This window comes from Balaenoptera physalus, assembly GCF_965194825.1.
Source record: "Balaenoptera physalus genome assembly, chromosome: 1".
Taxonomy (NCBI): domain Eukaryota; kingdom Metazoa; phylum Chordata; class Mammalia; order Artiodactyla; family Balaenopteridae; genus Balaenoptera; species Balaenoptera physalus.
Genome location: NC_138882.1, coordinates 9958375 through 9980075, shown reverse-complemented (window position 1 = coordinate 9980075; position 21701 = coordinate 9958375). Strand labels below are relative to the sequence as shown.

Here is a 21701-nt window from a genome sequence, read left to right as displayed (position 1 = left end):
GCCCAATGCCCGCTGATTAGGAAAACAATACTTATTTCTGTAAATATAAAAATAACAGGTGAGGCTGTGCTTGTTAAATTTTAGTGTGCATAGGAATCAACTGGGCACCTTGTTAAAATGCAGATTCTGATTCCATTGGTCTGAGGCAAGGAGAGTCTGCATTTCTTACAAGTCCCCAGCTGATGCTGGTGCTGCTGGTCTGTGGGCCACACTTGGAGTAGCCAGACTGTAGATGGTTTGATTCAAAGGAAAAAAAATAATAGTTAGGAGGAAGAAAGTAAAATAGAATAATATAGTTAAAATGCTAGGGAAATGGCCACCAGTGGGGAGTACTCCATAATCAGCTGTATTATTATTGCTCAGAAGGCATTCTAGGCATGCCTTAGATTGCACAATAAATACATTTATTTCAAATATATGTGTTTTATATATGTATATGTGTGTATATATGTATAGAAACTGCATTTGTTTATGTTTTGTTCATGCTTAACTGCACTTAGGGAGCATCTTATTGAAAAAAAAATCCTGCCAATACTTTTGTTATGAGAATAATTAGCTAATTTACTGATACAGTTTATTTACATATTATTTAGAATATAAAATTAATATATTCTCATCGGAAAAATTCAATTATCTCAGAAACCTATACATTTAAAATGGAAAATTCCCCACTTCACCCTTAAAGTTCTAAGCTCCTACACTAGTAACTATTAAGAGTTTGGTGTGATACTTTAAAATATTTTTTATTCTTATATATCCATGTAAGATTTTTTTTTCAGAAAATCTACACCACTATAATGCAACTTACTTTTTCCTCAAAGATATATCAAACATCTTTCCATGTTAATACGTAGAAATTCACCTCCTTCTTTTCAGTGATTGCACAGTATTCCAACATACTATAACTCATTTACCCGTTCCCTATTGCTGTGCTTCTAGGATGTCTCCAGTTACTTGCTATGACAAATAATGCTACAAAGAACTTTCTTATACATGTCTCTGTATAGGTGTCTGAATACATCTGTAATGTGGTTTTTGGAGTGAAATTGTTGTGAAGGATACAGACCATTGAATTTTGACAATTGCCAACTTGCTTTTCAAAAAGGCTTCTACCACTGTTCCAGGAGCCTGCCCTACTTCCGTGCATATTGTAAAATGGCCATTTGCAATCACTTTAACTTCTTCATAATCTAACAGGAAAAGGTCATCCCTTTATTATTTTAACTTTCATTTTCTTAATCACTAGTGAGATTTACTATCTTTTATAATGTCACTAGCCATTTCAATTTCTTCTGTGAATTGCTTGTTCTTATCACTTGCCAATTTTTCTCCTGGGTAAACTTTTCCTTTTTCCTTTTTTTTTTATATAAGAGCTCTCTGTGTATTAGATATTATACTTCCAATATACATATTACATTTTTTATGGTTAAGATTTTGTTGGCTTGCTGTCTTTAATAAGGTATGTTATTATACAGAAATTTTTATAGAATCAAGCATTTCACTCTGGATTCTCTTTTTCTATTTTTTTTAATGTTTTATTTCTTGCTTAGAGGCTTTTCCCTTCCCCCAAATAATAAAATATTCTCCCATTTTTTTGTAGTAATTTCATTTGTTTTAGTTTTAATGTTTACATCTTTAATCATATGTATATCAAATTGTTTTTAAAAATACACTTGCATGAGGCTTTTACCACTGGAATTATGGTTTAGTCAATACTATATTATTATTGCTACAAGAAAGGGTTAGAGAAGTTTATCATGTAAAATATCTGGATAGCCTAAAAAGGATAGGCCAGTGGTTCTAGCCTTTTCTAGGACCTACATTTTCTAAATGTAACTTTTATTCAACCTATTTTCATATTGACACCCCAAGTCAACTGTCATCAAACATTACTGCAAGTTAATATTCTGAATTATTACATGTTGGTTCTGCCAGTATGTGATTCACTTTCATATTGCTGAGTCAGTACTTCAGAAAGAAAATTCTCTTCATTCAGGTCTCTGCTTAAATATCATCTCCTTAAAGGGACTTTCCATGGCCATCCTATCAAACCTCAGCTCCCTCCATCCTTCTGTCCCAGTTTCTTTTTACAGTTCTCACTGCTACTTGAAAAATTACATTAGACAGGCTTGTCTATTACTTGTCTCACCATGAGGGTGGGGCTTTATCTCATTCACCACTATACCTCCAGCATCTAGAACAACTCAGGTATGTTGAATAAATTACCAAAGAATAAATTAATCAAAGATATTACCATATCTTGAAAGGTATGTCAAGATGTTAACATATCAAGTCAAAAACAAAAGGACTAGGTATGCTTCAAGTGGTGACTCTTTAGTTGGGTCAGTCACTGGATTTAGTGCCAGTAACTATGTGCTAAGGAAAATAACAAATTAAAGAACATGTATGCTTGCCTGATCTAGGAATTCACTTTACCTTAAAAAATAAAATTCCCCCCTAAAAACTGAACTATCCAGTTTGCCCGTTTCTACGCTTTATTCCTTACAAGCCCCGATAGGGGGCTTGTTAAATACATTAAAGCATATTTATACAACGGAATTCTAAGCAGCCATTAAAAAAAGATGTGATATAAGCATAATTATTAATATGAAAAGAAGTTTAGGGCGAAATAGCATGCAACATAATCCCATTTTCAGAAAAAGAAAATATCTATTACATGTGTGAGTGTAAACACATTCTCTGGAGAGATCTACATCAGAATACCAACACTGATTATCTCTCGGTAACGGGATTAGATTTGATTTTTATATATTTTTTCTTCTCTGTATTTTCTCATTTCTCTAAAATAAACACGTATTACTTATGTGAAAAGGAGAAATTGTTTTGCGGTGGAAGAACGTAATAATGTGTGAAGTGGGTTTGCACACAGCACCCACATCGACCTCGTCCTCCATCCTTGGAGTGCCTTCCTACTCTGCAGACTGAAGAGTTAAAAACCAATTTCCATACACTACCAAACGTAAAATAGATCGCTAGTGGGAAGCAGCCGCATAGCACAGGGAGATCAGCTCTGTGCTTTGTGATCACCTAGAGGGGTGGGATAGGGAGGGTTGGAGGGAGGGAGACGCAAGAGGGAAGAGATATGGGGATATATGTATATGTATAACTGATTCACTTTGTTATAAAGCAGAAACTAACACACCAATGTAAAGCAATTATACTCTAATAAAGATGTTAAAAAAGAAAAAAAACAATTTCCCAGACTTCCTTTGCAGAAAACCTAACGTAAGACTTGGAAGTGACAAGTAAGGCAGAAGCCATCTCCATGGCATGTGCAGCCAGGGAGAGGTGGCAGTTTTCTGCTTTCCCGTGTATGGTCACTGGGTGCCTGCAGACAGTGTGGCAGGTCCACACTCCCAGAACACAACGTCTGCAGCCTGTTCTAACGTCAGAAACCCCACTGGCGAACCCCTTGGCCGCTGCAGTAGTAGCAGTTGCGTATGTTTTGCTGGAGTCTTTTCTGGGGACCCAAACTTGAGCCCATTTCTCCATACCTTCCAATGATTTTGTAAGGAACTAAGTAGTTTCAAAATTCCTAATATTAATTCCCATTCCTCTTAAAATAGCTAGAGTGGTTTGTTTCCTGCAAGTAAGTCGTCAATGATACAAAAAATATAAATTGTGTGTCATCAACTTTAAAAATAATGTATACTACACAAATCTATTTCAGAATGTGGAGAGGGCATGTGAGACTAACATACAAAAACATGTGGGGAAAAAGGATCACTAAGTACACTAACATGTTAATGTAGTCATCTCTGGTGGTAGAACTATGGGTAATTTCAATTTTATTTTGCTTATCTTTAAGTTTTCTTTTTTTTTTTTTTAAGGGAAAACCTTAAAAGCCATGTTTTTTCTGAAACAAAAACAGAATCCTCTTGCAGGAAAAGAGCAATTTCTGAATGTATCCTGAAATGTTTTAGGCAACTAGGATTAGTAACTAAAGGTATTAATCTGCATGTAACACTGTAGCACACACAGGAGTATGTATCATAGTGTAAGCAGAGGAGCAAGTCCCCATGGTTCATGATCTCAGAACAAATATTTGTCTATTCTAGTGACACAGTCAAGCTGACTGCTCTCTGCTAGAAAAAGGGCAGCTATCTTGGGAACTAAACATATGAAATTGAGACTAGCCAGTACCGCAGCTGTTGGTGAGCTTTCTTTGTTTAAAACAGCAGAAGTATATCCCTTAGAATTGGCTATTTTAAAAGGCATAAAACAGAATGGAAGTGCCTTCACCTACCCAATCATTACATGAGATTTCAGAAAAGAAAGGGCAAAAGTGAAATGAGCAAATCAGACTTTCTTTTAAACATTTCTTTAAAAAAATTTTTTTTCCCACATAACTAACATTTATGTATTTCTGAATTGCTCTTTATTCCTCCATTTTCTCTACCCACTAGCTTCATGACTTAGGACGCAGAAAAGGATAAGTCATACTTCTTTATTCACTGGCAGAAATTATCATGAAGGGTCACAATGCATTTGCAATCAAGGAAGCAGATAAAATAAACCATTCTTAAGCTATGGAAACGCCTATCAAGGAATTTTATTAGAATTAGATTAATAAGAAAATATCCTTATATCTATTAACTCAGTGATTTTATAAAGCTAATATTTATTTATTTACTTTTTGGCCTAAAACAACATAAATTTATTCTCTTACAGTTTTGGAGGTCAGAGTCCAAAATGAGTCTCACTGAGCCAAAACTAAGATGTCAGCAGGGCTATGTTCCTTTCCAGAGGCTCTAGGGGAAAACCCCTTGCCTTGCCTTTTCCAGAATAAAGCTAATTTTTAAATGTCACTTGATACTAGCTACTTTTATTAAAAGCATCTTTCAATGACAAGTTTTTAATTTTCATGAACACTAATTTTAGATCTTTTATGGTTGTTTTCTGTCACCTAAGATATTCACCTCTGTTTCCTCTAAAAACCTTTGTATTTTAGCTGTAACATTTAGGTCTGTGATCCATCTCAAGTTCATTTTAGTGAAGTAGGGGATCATGGTTCATTTTTTTCCATGGAGATATTTAGCTGTTCCGGCTCCATTTGTTGAAAAGATTTCCCTTCTCTGTTGGATTGCTTTGCTACCTCTGTCAAAAATCAAGTGACCATATAAATGTAGATTTGTTTCTAGGCTCTCTCTTCTATCCCACTGAGTTATTTGTTGATCCTTACGCCAGTATCACACCGTCCTTGATTACTGCATACTACCTACTACAATACTCCTTGTATTGCTTTACAAAATTTAAGACTCTACAAAAGAGGGTATATAAATTAAGTTGAAATAAATGTATGGGCTCAAGATGAGCTTAAAACAATCCTTATGAAATCATTGTTAAACTGTATCATGGCTTTGAAAACAGTCCATAATCACTATCGTTTCCAAAGTGAAATAGGTTTACCCACAAATGAAAAACTACAAATTCTTCATGACCTTCAACTGAAATTATGTATGAAAAATATTTCATTAATTTTACTACTCAACTTCCCACCAGGTCTTCCCCACATTAGTTAAAAATACCACAGTGTAGGGACTTCCCTGGCGGTCCAGTGGTTGACTCCGCGCTTCCACTGCGCGGGGTACAGGTTCGATCCCTGGTCGGGGAACTAAGATCCCACATGCCACGCAGCTAAAAAAAAAAAAAAAAAAAAATACCACAGTGTAGTAAGCCTAAAAACAATCCTTAGGCAGTGTGCTCGGTGGTCCCGAGGATCTGTCTCTTGCTTCAACCGTGTTTGGACGGAACAGACCCAGGAACGCCCCTCGTTCCAGCCTCTGACCACCCTCCAACCTTTTTTCCAGTCTTAACTTTTGGAATCAGCCACTCAGCTATCCTCGGCCACCAGGCCAGGTCAACACCATTTTTTGAGCTTAACTCCTTATTAACCCATCAACTGGGAGCTCCAGGACTCCTCAGAATGACTCCACCCAGGTGGAGGCTGTCCTCCACCGCCTGGTCAACATGCACCTGCAGGCCTCCTACACCTACCTCTCTCTGGGCTTCTATTTCCAACGAAGCGTTGTGCCTCTGGAGCGCGTGGGCCACTTTTTCCGCGAATCGGCGGAGGAGCAGCGTGAGGGCGCTGAGCGACCCTTGAAAATGCAAAACCACTGCAGCCACCTGGCCCTCTTCCAGGACGTGCAGAAGCCGTCCCAAGAGGAGTGGCATAAAACCCAGGACGCTGCTGAAGCCGCTGTGTTCATGCAGAAGAACCTGAATCAGGCCCTCATGGACCTGCGTGCCCTGGGTTCTGCCGGCGCACAGCCCCGCCTCTGTGACTTCCGGGAGGGCCGCGTCCTAGACGAGCAGGTGAAACTCATCCAGAAGATGGGCGACCACCTGACTAAGCTCTGCAGGCTGGTTGGCCCCCAGGCTGGGCTGGGCCAGTATCTCTCCGAAAGGCTCATCCTCAAGCACGACGAGGAGCCTCCAAAGTCCAGGGGCCTTTGAGGAGCCCCTCTAGTGTCAGGGCTGCTGCCTGAAGCAGCTCTCGGCAGCAAGTAGGCACCTTTTCAACACGCTGGAGCCCTCTCCCAACCCTTGGACCAAATGGAAACAATAAAGCTTTTTACAGGAAAAAAAAAAATCCTTAAAAAAAATTCACGTGTTTGAAACTAGAGGATGCGTACACAGTCTCTCTACCTGTTTAAACTTTTCCATAATAAAATATTAAAAAGTCATTTATCAATTTCAGAAAGGTACCTAGTAAAGAAAAAAGTAGATTTCCTTTATAAATATGTTTTATAAAATTTCCTTTTTTTAAAAAAAATTTATTTATTTATTATTTATGGCTGTGTTGGGTCTTCGTTTCTGTGCGAGGGCTTTCTCTAGTTGCGGCAAGTGGGGGCCACTCTTCATCCCGGTGTGCGGGCCTCTCATTATCGCGGCCTCTCTTGTTGCGGAGCACAGGCTCCAGACGCGCAGGCTCAGTAATTGTGGCTCACGGGCCTAGTTACTCCGCAGCATGTGGGATCTTCCCAGACCAGGGCTCGAACCCGTGTCCCCTGCATTGGCAGGCAGATTCTCAACCACTGCGCCACCAGGGAAGCCCTAAAATTTCCTTTAAAGTTTAACTTGGAAAAGAAGATTAAGAGCAAGAATACAATATTATTTTATAAAATAAAAAACAAAGCAACTCCCAATTCCATTGCGGGCAAACGATAAATGGCTCTTGGAAACTACTTGGCTGTACTAATTTTGTTCAAATTGGCAAAGAAGGATCCTCCACCACCACCATCATCCTTTTTTAAAAAAAGCAGATAGCCTGAATTGCTAAACCCCCCATTTCTTTATAAAGATACAAAATGTTGCCAAACTGAGAGTAGCACCAAAAATCTTTAAGATTTACAATCTGTTCTTAACCTAAAATTTTGCTTTGATGCATAATACACCTTCCTGAAATAATTCTACAATACAAAAATAATCCCAAACACTGAAAAAAGTTTGCTAATAAAATTGGGATTTTTTTACTTTTTCTACTGGTAGCAATGGAAATCACTAGAAACTATGCTTTTTTTAAAAAAAACATTTATTTATTTATTTTTGGCTGCGTTGGGTCTTCGTTGCTGTGCGTGGGCTTTCTCTAGTTGCGTCGAGTGGGGGCTACTCTTTGTTGTGGTGTGTGGGCTTCTCATTGCGGTGGCTTCTCTTGTTGCGGAGCACAGGCTCTAGGCACGTGGGCTTCAGTAGTTGTGGCTTGGAGGCTCTAGAGCGCAGGCTCAGCAGCTGTGGCACATGGGCTTTAGTTGCTCCGTGGCATGTGCGATCTTCCCAGACCAGGCCTCGAACCCATGTCCCCTGCATTGGCAGGCAGATTCTTAACCACTGGGCCACCAGGGAAGCCCAGAAACTATACTTCTGTTCTTTTCAAACGATCTCCTTTAAAATCAAGCTTTTACAAATAATTGGTATAGAAGATAAAATTCAGTTTTTAAATCTTCAAAATATTTAGATATCAAAGACAGAAATACTGATTTTTTCATTAATGATGAGAAGAAACAAGAGACTCCATTTAATCAAGATCTGACATTTATAAATTTTAAGCATTTAACCAAGCTGGAAGATTGGAAGATTAATTATAACAATTACAGGTAGAGAATATCATCTGTCCATTTTCATTATGGTAGTTCATTACGGTTCATTATGGTAGTTATCTATCCAGAGAACCAACAGGAGTTCTCAGATCCAATGTCATATAATAGGATTTAGGCAAGCGCTCTGAACACCACTTTTATTTAATATGCACCACATGCACATGATGCAGGCAGGGAGAGGTTATGAATCCATGCATTGAAGACGAGACAGACTGGGACTATTGCCAAACGTGCGCTGAGCCGATTAGGATGTTGCTCAAAGTTCTTTATACTTAATGGTTTCCTTGAAAGTAAGTGCAGAAGCAGAAATGTGTACACATCCCAAAGCATCTTCCTCTTCATTTGGTTTCCTGTGCTTTCTTTGCATTCTGTTTTTCTTTTGCCTAGAAATTAAAGACAGTATACTATAAAATCTTAAAAGTCTGTTCCAGTTCATATTAAAATGAAATGTGTCTAAGAGGGCATTCTTAAGCTAAAAAGCTTGAGATGCGTTGTTTGCAAGATTTCTAGAGAATTATCTTTTATAAGACTCACAACAAACTACTCCTGGACAATGATATAGTTATGCTTTGCCCTCAATAAAAAAGGATCATATTTGGTTTGCAGTTCTTTCTTACCTGAAGTTGAAATGTATTATTATAATGGCAACAATTTAAAAATACAAAATTACTCATCCTATAAAGTCATACTCATTCATAACTGTTTCAAAACAATATATTTACACATGTGCCCATTTCTCATACAAACTGAGTATATGAAAAATTCTATATTAATTTCTGCATATTTGAATAAATGAATTTAACATAATAGTTTAAATGAGTTTAACATAACTAAGGATTATATACCCATAGTGTTGATAAACCTCACATATAAGTGAGGCTTTTTTCGGTCATGTAAGACCAAAAAAATGTTTTCACAAGTTGTTTCACTTGAACCTCGTAACAAGTATAGAGCTTGAACACAGTAATTCTATTTCACTTTTTAGCAGATGAGGAAGCCAGAGCTTACAGGTGTTATCAAACTTGACCAAGTCACACAGCTAATATATAACAAAACCTCAATAGAGGTCAAAAGACACATATTCTATAGCAGTGCTTCTAATGTAGAGACCAATGACCTGGGGACTGTGTTAAAATGCAGGCTGAATTGGTAAAATGCCTGAGGATCTAAATTTCTAGCAAACTCTCAGGTGATGCCAAGTCTGCTGGTCCTCAGGTGACACTTTGAGAAGCAAGATTTTAGAAGACTAGAATATAATGTTCTTTCCACTATGGCACTTGAATCAGAAAGGAACAAATAAATTAGACTTTTGCTATTATACAATTAAGAAAAAAAACTTCTTTAATAAGAACTATAATCTTTTTTTTATAATGCATTATAATGATAATAGAATTATCATACAACCGTATGATAAAATTAAGTGCAATGCCTTAGAATATATTAAGAAGAAATATGTTATACATACCATATAAAAATTTAAAAATTGCTTGCATAAACATTTTTAGATAACAAGCATAATTTGTAATTTGATATGTACAATTTCTCAAAGAAGTCTTCTGTTTCCAAATAATAAAAATACTATTCAATTTTAGATGTAATTTGGAAATAAAAATATGTACCTCTTTTCTTAATGATCTCTGAATATACAGGAAGTTTACTAGGATTAACAGGAATGAATCTACTGGTTAATGACATAAATTTTACAACATAATTTAAAAAGCAAAGACATATAATGCAGAGTATCATACATGTATTAAACTATATAATTCAGATAAAACTAAGGGTAAGTTAAATAAAATAAGTTATAAATAATTACCACCTTATTGAGCACATATTATGAACTTGGCCAATATTATCTCATTTAACCCTTAAGAATGAGAAGTGTGATTCCCAATTTATAGATGAGGAAATAGATTCTATAATAAAGTAAATAACTTGCCTAAAAGCAACAGCTAATAACATAACAGCTAAGTAACATATCTAAGATTTAAACTGAAAGTCTGTATTCTGTTTTGCCTTTGTCAAAAAATAAAAGATACTGTATTTCAAAATAGCATGGAAAAAATGTTCACTGTTAAGAAATACTTTCCTTCTATTTAGTGTGCTAGTGAGATACTAAAAATTGCTGACTCAAGTCAGAAAATTCTGTAATCATAGGTATTAATGTACATATTATTGCGGATAACTTTATTCTTCTACCTTATTTCTATTAAGAGATAGAAAAAGTAAGTTCTGCAGATTATTTGTTACCAACTGAATTATAATGTCTTAGTAAAATCTGGACAAAATTCAGTACTGTGCTTTGAATCCCCCATAGCAACAAAATCTGTGATTTTAAATTATGGTAGGTTATTGGCGGTTGTTAAAAACCTGGGATAGACAGTAATTCAGAAATACATATAAAGGTTGAGATAAAATTTTAAAAGAATTGTAAATGTGTCTGAATAAAAGTTCTACAAATGAAATCTTAATATAGCTGATTTTATTTTATATTTTAAGGAACAGATTTGGTCTATGGCACAAGAAGTTTTATAACTTTACATTTTTAGGTTACCTCCTGAGCAATCTTTATGTAATGTATACTCAATGAACTGATCAGATAAGAACAGAAGCTCCATAGAACAAGAACACTTACAAGGCAAGATCTTAACCTAATTCATTAAAGCCACATGCTCTTGGGAGAATCAAAGTCCTCACTCTTTGTTATTTTGTAAAATGAAAAGATTTCCACAGGTCAAATACTTCCACACCATCACAGGCAGTCAGGGCCTGCCTCCAATTACTCAGAAATCTGATCCTGGATGGCTTTAAGCACGTAACAACACTGCCTAGACTAGCCACATCTTTTCTACTTTCACTTGGCATTGGGGGGAAGGGGGGGATTTTTGACATAATAATCCATTTCTGAATTCTACATGTAATTCTTTTCTTAGAAGTATTACTTATTAAGTAATTTTCACTACTAAAGTCTTTATATTGGATATAATTGTAAAATCTAATCTTTATTGTGTTTTAATTTTTAACATTTGCATTTACCAGCAGAAAGTGATATTTCAATATGATATATGATTTCTTTTTTCAAAATAAGATGAACAAAAATATATTTGTGCTAAGGAAGCTGATTATTGGCAGAAATTAAGCATTTAATTCTCACCACAGATTCAGAATTTGTGGACGTGAAATTTTAAGTAGCATAAAGCTATTTAGGAGCTACCCTGTGATGCCGCAGAATCTTTAGCATGACTTTATTCTAGCACTTATCAGAATAATACTATCGAGCACAGTACTATAATCATGTATTCCTTTCCCCAACTAAGCTGCTTAAGAGAGAAAAATGTGTCTTAATTATGTATATATCCATTGACTTTAAGAGACTGCCTCAAATATAGTTTCAGCTAGATAAATGTTGGATAAATAATCAAAACATTTCAAAAATTTTAATCAAATAATGAATCTGAATTCCCTTCAGAATCTAGGCACATAAAAGATACTGCATATACAGTATCTTTCTGTATAGTATCTATACAGAAAGAAATGTACCTCAATATTGCTTGTACAATATTAGTCAAAGAACAAGCAAGTCAGTAACTACCCTTTCAATAAAACAGACATATAATGTCTTTGTATTATATTCAATAAAACAGACATATAATAATGTCTTTGTATTATATTCAATAAAACAAATGCAAACATAAGAAGAGACTGAGTTGGTATTCCACTAACACTAGGCATTCATATACTGCCACCCTGTGTCCAAAATAATGTGAACTAAGGAATTATGGTTCTAATGTAAAAGCTGAAAAGCTATTGTACTCTAACTATGCTTTTTTAAAAATTATGGAAATATACTGTCATTAAAATCAAATAAGAATGGTCCTTTTCTTAACTTGCCCAAAAAAGTTTACTCACAGGCCAATTTTAAAGCAAAACAAATATATTTAAAATTTCTCTAATAACATTTGTCTGGTCCCTAATAATATTTATCTATACTTAATACCTGATACATCATACAATTGAGCATAACAGTCTATATTTCATTTTGTTTAATATTTTCAACAGAGAAATATTTCATAGTGTTTCATACAAAGAATATAATATCGAGGTACTCTGTTAACCAGGCAATTTTGAGAATCACAGGACCCTAACTGTTAATCTAAAACTTTAAAAATCAGTTTCCCATCTTGGACTTTTATGATTTAACACCCTGAGATACATGAATAGAAAAACCTATATGGAAAAGAGAAGACTTAGCAGTCTTCTTGCAACAATTTTTACATTTAATGCTAAAAGTTGAAGCACATGTTCAGGATCTAGATAATAAGGTATATATAAAAACCTTAAGTCACATCTTGTATTATTTAGAATTTATGATGATATCAAACGGCTGGGTTGAAATGTATCTTTGTTTCATGAACTTAAAAATTAATAATAAAAAAAAAACCTACTATGTATTCTGGTCTTTAAGTTAATGGTCCAAATTTTTCACTAACCTATGCTAGTTTTCCCTCAGTGGAAAGAGTAATAACTTAGGAATAAGAAAACCTATTTCTTAGGCTAGGTTATGTTTTTTTCCCCCTTCATTCTAGTAGTAAATTCGATGATAATTCAAATTTTTGCTAAATTAAATAAGAAAAATCTATTATTTCAATAATTAAAATTAATAATTTGTTTTCAGCTAAAGAAAGAAAAATGTTTTAAATTTCATTCTAATATAGCACAACCTGAATTCCTGACACTAAGGATTCTGGAACGCTAAAGCAGTAATGCAATTCCTTATTTTTATTTTGCAATATTAGATTGAACTAATGTTCCTCTGGATGAAAAACAGTAAGTAAGAGCAAAATATAAAAATAAAAAGCTTCACCAAATTTTATCTCTTCTCAAGCCAAATAACATTTTTTGGAGAATCTAAATCTAATTTAAGTACTCACCAGTAAAATACTTACCTTTTCTACTAGTGGTATTAACTGCTGGTGTTCTGCTAAAGTCTTTAACAATTCCATAATGAACGGCAGATAATTATGCTTCCTTCTGATATTTTCAATCTGAAAATAAAACACGTATCAAACCACACTAACTTTGTATTTTCACTAAGTTTCTGATATTTTAATTTTTGCCTCCAACTCAAAATAGAAACGGAAGAAAATCCTCCATTCTCATAAAAAAAAATATGAGAAATAATGAGATTTCCATTGCCATTGAGAATAAAGACTAATTACAATAAAACATGTGGAGAGAGTCCCCTGGGTGTCACTTCCTACTCTTGGCTTAGCAAATAACAGAGGCTTTTAAAAGTCTAATCTGAGATAATTTATGAAAACTTAACTTATGAAAGCAAACTTAGAGGGACTTCCCTGGTGGCACAATGGATAAGAATCCACCTGCCAATGCAGGGGACACGGGTTCAAATCCTAGTCCAAGAAGATCCCGCATACCGCAGAGCAACTAAGCCCGTGCACCACAACTACTGAGCCTGCGTGCCACAACTACTGAAGTCCGCGTGCCTAGAGCCTGTGCTCCACAACAAGAGAAGCCACCACAATGAGAAGCCAGCGTACCACAACGAAGAGTAGCCCCCACTCACCACAACTAGAGAAAGCCCACCTGCAGCAAACGAAGACTCAACACAGCCAAAAATAAATAAAATTAAATCTTAAAAAAAAAAAAGGAAATCAAACTTAGAAGGTCCACATGATAAATTAACACTCTTGCTACTACACCTATGTAAATAATAAAGCCATGCCTAATGAGACCAGCTTTATTGTGTGATTAAGAACAATCTTTCTTTGACATTATTTTTGACCAAAAGCAAATAGACTGTAGGGACTGTCTGTGCTTCAGTGGAAAACTATGCATTGTCTAAAGTATGCTCTCCCAAGTTACGTGATTGCAACCTTTCACTGTCTGGTAGAGGTTCCATTTACTTCCCTTCCCATAGGGGAAGAAAAAAGTTTCCATCTTTTGTGAATTCGTTTCAACATTCCTATATTTCATATAAATTTGAGCTTCTTTGACGTCTCCTTTGAAATAGTTGTGACATCTTACAGGTTTGCTCAATTAATGAACTAAATAAAATCTTAACATGTTCATTTTATATCAGTATAAGAATCATTTTACTTTTTTGAACAAAGCATTCTCCAACAATATAGCAAAGATTCTAAAAACTTAAGTTTTATTTTAGACAAATATTAAAAATTAGTTAATTATGTAACAACACTGCATAAGAATATATAAATAGGTAGGTCTTTTTTTATATCACATAAAATAGAAGATAACATTCAAGTTTCCATCCCTTACTTTCCTGTCACCATAAATTCAGCCGTCCTTTCTCCTGCCTGGAATACTCTGGAGCCAGTCCCTACCACTTCCACCTGAAGGAATCCTACTAGTCCAAGGTCCACGTATTCTAACCATCACATTGTTGGCTGTTAAGTGTGTTGCAAAGCATTATTCTGACACTGTGGTAAGCAACAGAAAGAAAAAGAATAATCCCTGCCTTCAACTGAACTTCAAATGAAAAACTGCTTTTTCTACTGTGACAAACATGACAAATTGAATAAGTACCATTTCCAAAGTCCTACAAAATTCGAAGTTTCCTTCACTCTTTTCACTCTCTGAAAAAAGCTTATCAGGCGGAGCTTCAAGATGGCGGAAGAGTAAGACTTGGAGATCACCTTCCTCCCCACAAATACATCAGAAATACATCTACATGTGGAACAACTCCTACAGAACACCTACTGAACGCTGGGAGAAGACCTCAGACCTCCCAAAAGGGAAGAAACTCCCCATGTACCTGGGAAAGGCAAAAGAAAAAAGAAAAAACAGAGACAAAAGAATAGGGACGGGACCTGCACCAGTGGGAGGGAGCTGTGAAGGAGGAAAGGTCTCCACACACTAGGAAGCCCCTTCGCGAGCGGAGACTGCGGGTGGCGGAGGGGGGAAGCTTCAGAGCCACGGAGGAGAGCGCAGCCACAGGGGTGTAGAGGGCAAAGCGGAGAGATTCCCGCATGAGGATCAGTACCGAACAGCACTCAGCAGCCCGAGAGACTTCTCTGCTCACCTGCCGGGGCGGGCGGGGCTGGGAGCTGAGGCTTGCGCTTCGGTCGGATCGCAGGGAGAGGACTGGGTTTGGCGGCGTGAACACAGCCTGAAGGGGGCTAGTGCACCACAGCTAGCCAGGAGGGAGTCCGCGAAAAAGTCTGGAGCTGCCGAAGAGGCAAGAGACTTTTTCTTGCCTCTTTGTTTCCTGGTGCGCGAGGAGAGGGGATTCAGAGCGCCGCCTAAACGAGCTCCAGAGACGGGCGTGAGCCGCAGCGATCAGCACGGAGCCCAGAGACGGGCATGAGACACTAAGGCTGCTGCTGCCGCCACCAAGAAGCCTGTGTGCAAGCACAGGTCACTCTCCACACCGCCCCTCCCGGGAGCCTGTGCAGACCGCCACTGCCAGGGCCCCGTGATCCAGGGACAACTTCCCCAGGAGAACGCACGGCACGCCTCAGGCTGCTGCAACATCATGCCGGCCTCTGCCGCCGCAGGCTCGGCCCGCATCCGTACCCCTCCCTCCCCACGGCCTGAGTGAGCCAGAGCCCCCGAATCAGCTGCTCCTTTAACCCCCTCCGGTCTGAACGAAGAACAGACGCCCTCAGGCGACCTACACGCAGAGGCGGGTCCAAATCCAAAGCTAAACCCCGGGAGCTGTGCGAACAAAGAAGAGAAAGGGAAATCTCTTCCAGCAGCCTCAGGAGCAGCGGATTAAGTCTCCACAATCAACTTGATGCAACCTGCATCTGTGGAATACCTGAATAGACAACGAATCATCCCAAATTGAGGAGGTGAACCTTGGGAGCAGCGATATATATATTTTTTTCCCTTTTTCTCTTTTTGTAAGTGTGCATGTGTATGCTTCTGTGTGTTATTTTGTCTGTGTAGCTTTGCTTTTACCATTTGTCCTAGGGTTCTCTCTGTCCGTTTTTTTTGTTTTTTTTTTCGTATACTTTTTAGCACTTGTTATCATTGGTGGATTTGTTTTTTGGTTTGGTTGCTCTCTTCTTTCTTACTTTCTTTTTTTTAATTACTTAAAATATTTTTTAATAATTATTTTTTATTTTAATAACTTTATTTTATTTTACTTTATTTTATCTTCTTCTTTCTTGCTTGCTTTCTTTTTTCTCCCTTTTATTCTGAGCCGTGTGGATGAAAGGCTCTTGGTGCTCCAGCCAGGCATCAGGGCTGTGCCTCTGAGCTGGGAGAGCCAAGTTCAGGACACTGGTCCACAAGAGACCTCCCAGCTCCATGTAATATCAAACGGCAAAATACTCCCAGAGATCTCCATCAACACCAAGACCCAGCTCCACTCAACGACCAGCAAGCTACAGTGCTGGACACCCTATGCCAAACAACTAGCAAGACAGGAACACAACCCCACCCATTAGCAGAGAGGCTGCCTAAAACCATAATAAGGCCACAGACACCCTAAAATACACCACCAGACATGGACCTGCCCACCAGAAAGACAAGATCCAGTCTCATCCGCCAGAACACAGGCACTAGTCCCCTCCACCAGGAAGCCTACACAACCCACTGAACCAACCTTAGCCACTAGGGACAGACACCAAAAACAACGGGAACTACGAACATCCAGCCTGCAAAAAGGAGACCCCAAACACAGTAAGATAAGCAAAATGAGACGACAGAGAAACACACAGCAGATGAAGGAGGAAGGCAAAAACCCACCACACCTAACAAATGAAGAGGAAATAGGCAGTCTACCTGAAAAAGAATTCAGAATAATGATAGTAAAGATGATCCAAAATCTTGGAAATAGAATGGAGAAAACACAAGAAACGTTTACCAAGGACCTAGAAGAACTAAACAGTAAACAAACAGTGATGAACAACACAATAAAGGAAATTTAAAATTCTCTAGAAGGGATCAATAGCAGAATAACTGAGGCAGAAGAACGGATAAGTGACCTGGAAGATAAAACAGTGGAAATAACTACTGCAGAGCAGAATAAAGAAAAAAGAATGAAAACAATTAAGGACAGTCTCAGAGACCTCTGGGACAACATTAAATGCACCAACATTCGAATTATAGAGGTCCCAGAAGAAGAAGAGAAAAAGAAAGGGACTGAGAAAATATTTGAAGAGATTATAGTTGAAAACTTCCCTAATATGGGAAAGGAAATGGTTAATCAAGTCCAGGAAGCACAGAGAGTCCCATACAGGATAAATACAAGGAGAAACACGCCAAGACACATATTAATCAAACTATCAAAAATTAAATATAAAGAAAACATATTAAAAGCAGCAAGGGAAAAACAACAAATAACACACAAGGGAATTCCCATAAGGTTAACAGTTGATATTTCAACAGAAACTCTGCAAGCCAGAAGGGAGTGGCAAGACATATTTAAACTGATGAAGGAGAAAAACTTACAACCAAGATTACTCTACCCATCATGGATCTCATTCAGATTTCACGGAGAAATTAAAACCTTTACAGACAAGCAAAAGCTAAGAGAATTCAGTACCACCAAACCAGCTTTATAACAAATGCTAAAGGAACTTCTCTAGGCAAGAAACACAAGAGAAGGAAAAGACCTACAATAACAAACCCAAAACAATTAAGAAAATGGGAATAGGAACATACATATCGATAATTACCTTAAATGTAAATGGATTAACTGCTCCAACCAAAAGACATAGACTCGCTGAATGGATACAAAAACAAGACCCATATATATGCTGTCTACAAGAGACCCACCTCAGACTTAGGGACACATACAGACTGAAAGTGAGGGGATGGAAAAAGATATTCCATGCAAATGGAAATCAAAAGAAAGCTAGAGTAGCAAGTCTCATATCAGACAAAATAGATTTTAAAACAAAGACTATTACAGGAGACAAAGAAGGACACTACATAATGATCAAGGGATCAACGCAAGAAGATATAACAATTGTAAATATTTATGCACCCAACATAGGAGCACCTCAATACATAAGGCAAATACTAACAGCCATAAAAGGGGAAATCGACAATAACACAATCATAGTAGGGGACTTCAACACCCCACTTTCACCAATGGACAGATCATCCAAATGAAAACAAATAAGGAAACACAAGCTTTAAATGATACATTAAAGAAGATGAACTTAATTGATATTTATAGGACATTCCATCCAAAAACAACAGAATACACTTTCTTCTCAAGTGCTCACGGAACATTCTCCAGGATAGATCATATCTTGGGGCACAAATCAAGCCTTGATAAATTTAAGAAAATTGAAATCATATCAAGTATCTTTCCTGACCACAATGTTATGAGACTAGATATCAACTACAGGAAAAAATCTGTAAAAAATACAAACACATGGAGGCTAAACAATACACTACTTAATAACCAAGAGATCACTGAAGAAATCAAAGAGGAAATCAAAAAATACCTAGAAACAAATGACAATGAAAACACGATGACCCAAAACCTATGGGATGCAGCAAAAGCAGTCTTACGAAGGAAGTTTATAGCAATACAATCCTACCCTAAGAAACAAGAAACATCTCAAATAAGCAACCTAACCTTACACCTAACACAATTAGAGAATGAAGATCAAAAAAACCCCAAAGTTAGCAGAAGGAAAGAAAGCATAAAGATCATATCAGAAATAAATGAAAAAGAAATGAGGGAAACAATAGCAGAGATCAATAAAACTAGAAACTGGTTCTTTGAGAAAATAAACAAAATTGATAAACCATTAGCCAGCCTCACGAAGAAAGAAAGGGAGAAGACTCAAATCAGTAGAATTAGAAATGAAAAACGAGAAGTAACAACGGACAATGCAGAAATACAAAGGATCATGAGAGATTACTACAAGCCAATATGCCAATAAAATGGACAACCTGGAAGAAATGGACAAATTCTTAGAAATGCACAACCTTCCAAGACTGAACCGGGAGGAAATAGAAAATATGAACAGACCAATCACAAGTAATGAAATTGAAACTGTGATTAAAAATCTTCCAACAAACAAAAGCCCAGGACCAGATGGCTTCACAGGCGAAGTCTATCAAACATTTAGAGAAGAGCTAACACCTATCCTTCTCCAACTCTTCCAAAATATAGCAGAGGGAGGAACACTCCCAAACTCATTCTACGAGGCCACCATCACCCTGACACCAAAACCAGACAAAGATGTCACAAAGAAAGAAAACTACAGGCCAATATCACTGATGAACATAGATGTAAAAATCCTCAACAAAATACTAGCAAACAAAATCCAACAGCACATTAAAAGGATCATACACCATGATCAAGTGGGGTTTATCCCAGGAATGCAAGGATTCTTCAATATACGCAAATCAATCAATGTGATACACCATATTAACAAATTGAAGGAGAAAAACCATATGATCATCTCAATAGATGCAGAAAAAGCTTTTGACAAAATTCAACACTCATTTACGATAAAAACTCTCCAGAAAGTGGGCATAGAGGGGACCTACCTCAACATAATAAAGGCCATATATGACAAACCCACAGCAAACATCATTCTCAATGGTGAAAAACTGAAACCATTTCCACTAAGATCAGGAACAAGACAAGGCTGCCCACTCTCACCACTGTTATTCAACATAGTTTTGGAAGTTTTAGCCACAGCAATCAGAGAAGAAAAAGAAATAAAAGGAATCCAAATCGGAAAAGAAGAAGTAAAGCTGTCACTGTTTGCAGATGACATGATACTATACATAGAGAATCCTAAAGATGCTACCAGAAAACTACCAGAGCTAATCAATGAATTTGGTAAAGTAGCAGGATACAAAATTAATGCACAGAAGTCTTTTGCATTCCTATACACTAAAGATGAAAAATCTGAAAGAGAAATTAAGGAAGCACTCCCATTTACCATTACAACAAAAAGAATAAAATACCTAGGAATAAACCTACCTAAGGAGACAAAAGACCTGTATGCAGAAAATTACAAGACGCTGATGAAAGAAATTAAAGATGATACAAATAGATGGAGAGATATACCATGTTCTTGGATTGGAAGAATCAACACTGTGAAAATGACTATACTCCCCAAAGCAATCTACAGATTCAATGCAATCCCTATCAAACTACAACTGGCATTTTTCACAGAACTAGAACAAAAAAATTCACAATTTGTATGGAAACACAAAAGATCCCAAATAGCCAAAGAAATCTTGAAAAGAAAAAACGGAGCTGGAGGAATCAGGCTCCCTAACTTCAGACAATACTACAAAGCTACAGTAATCAAGAGGGTATGGTACTGGCACAAAAACAGAAATATAGATTAATGGAACAGGATAGAAAGCCCAGAGATAAACCCACGCACATATGGTCACCTTATCTTTGATAAAAGAGGCAAGAATATACAGTGGAGAAAAGACAGCCTCTTCAATAAGTGGTGCTGGGAAAACTGGACAGCTACATGTAAAAGAAAGAAATTAGAACACTCCCTAACACCATACACAAAAATAAACTCCAAATGGATTAAAGACCTAAATGTAAGGCCAGACACTATCAAACTCTTAGAGGAAAACATAGGCAGAACACTCTATGACATAAATCACAGCAAGATCCTTTTTGACCCACCTTCGAAAAAAATGGAAATAAAAACAAAAATAAAGAAATGGGACCTAATGAAACTTAAAAGTTTTTGCACAGCAAAGGAAACCATAAACAAGACGAAAAGACAACCCTCAGAATGGGAGAAAATATTTGCAAATGAGGCAACTGACAGGATTAATCTCCAAAATGTACAAGCAGCTCATGCAGCTCAATATCAAAAAAACGAACAGCCCAATCCAAAAATGGGCAGAAGACCTAAATAGACATTTCTCCAAAGAAGATATACAGATTGCCAACAAACATATGAAAGAATGCTCAACATCATTAATCATTAGAGAAATGCAAATCAAAACTACAATGAGATATCATCTCACACTGGTCAGAATGGCCATCATCAAAAAATCTAGAAACAATAAATGCTGGAGAGGGTGTGGAGAAAAGGGAACCCTCCTGCACTGTTGGTGGGAATGTAAATTGATACAGCCACTATGGAGAACAGTATGGAGGTTCCTTAAAAATCTAAAAATAGAACTACCATACGACCCAGCAATCCCACTACTGGGCATATACCCTGAGAAAACCATAATTCAAAAAGAGTCATGTACCACAATGTTCACTGCAGCTCTATTTACAATAGCCAGTACATGGAAGCAACCTAAGTGTCCATCAACAGATGAATGGATAAAGAAGATGTGGCACATATATACAATGGACTATTACTCAGCCCTAAAAAGAAACGAAATTGAGTTATTTGTAGTGAGGTGTATGGACCTAGAGTCTGTCATACAGAGTGAAGTAAGTCAGAAAGAGAAAAACAAATACCGTATCTAACACATATATATGGAATCTAAAAAAAAAAAAAAAAAAAAGGTCTTGAAGAACCTAGTGGCAAGACGGGAATAAAGACACAGACCTACTAGAGAATGGACTTGAGGTCACAGGGAGGGGCAAGGGCAAGGTGGGACAAAGTGAGAGAGTGGCACGGA

At 37.1% G+C, this 21701-nt stretch overlaps 1 protein-coding gene and 1 pseudogene across 7 annotated transcripts in view; one reads left to right on the top strand and one right to left on the bottom strand.

Moving 5' to 3' along the window:
- The first annotated feature begins 5682 nt into the window (after window positions 1-5682).
- Window positions 5683-7896, top strand: LOC309644389 (ferritin light chain pseudogene; annotated as a pseudogene). Its single transcript has one exon. The product of its transcript is annotated as a ferritin light chain pseudogene (transcript).
- Window positions 7897-8040: 144 nt separating this feature from the next.
- UCHL5 (ubiquitin C-terminal hydrolase L5) overlaps window positions 8041-21701 on the bottom strand; it is a 50881-nt gene continuing 37220 nt past the window's right edge. For 5 of the 6 annotated variants that reach the window (XM_082427548.1, XM_082427543.1, XM_082427544.1 and 2 more), the window contains 2 exons: window positions 13070-13168; window positions 8041-8506 (listed from right to left, as the gene is read on the bottom strand). In XM_082427548.1, coding sequence (XP_082283674.1) covers window positions 8462-8506; window positions 13070-13168 — 144 coding nt within the window. In that variant the 3' untranslated portion in view covers window positions 8041-8461. Of the gene's footprint in view, window positions 8507-9742; window positions 9781-13069; window positions 13169-21701 lie in introns of all 6 variants that reach the window. The other variant, XM_082427547.1, reaches the window with a different exon arrangement.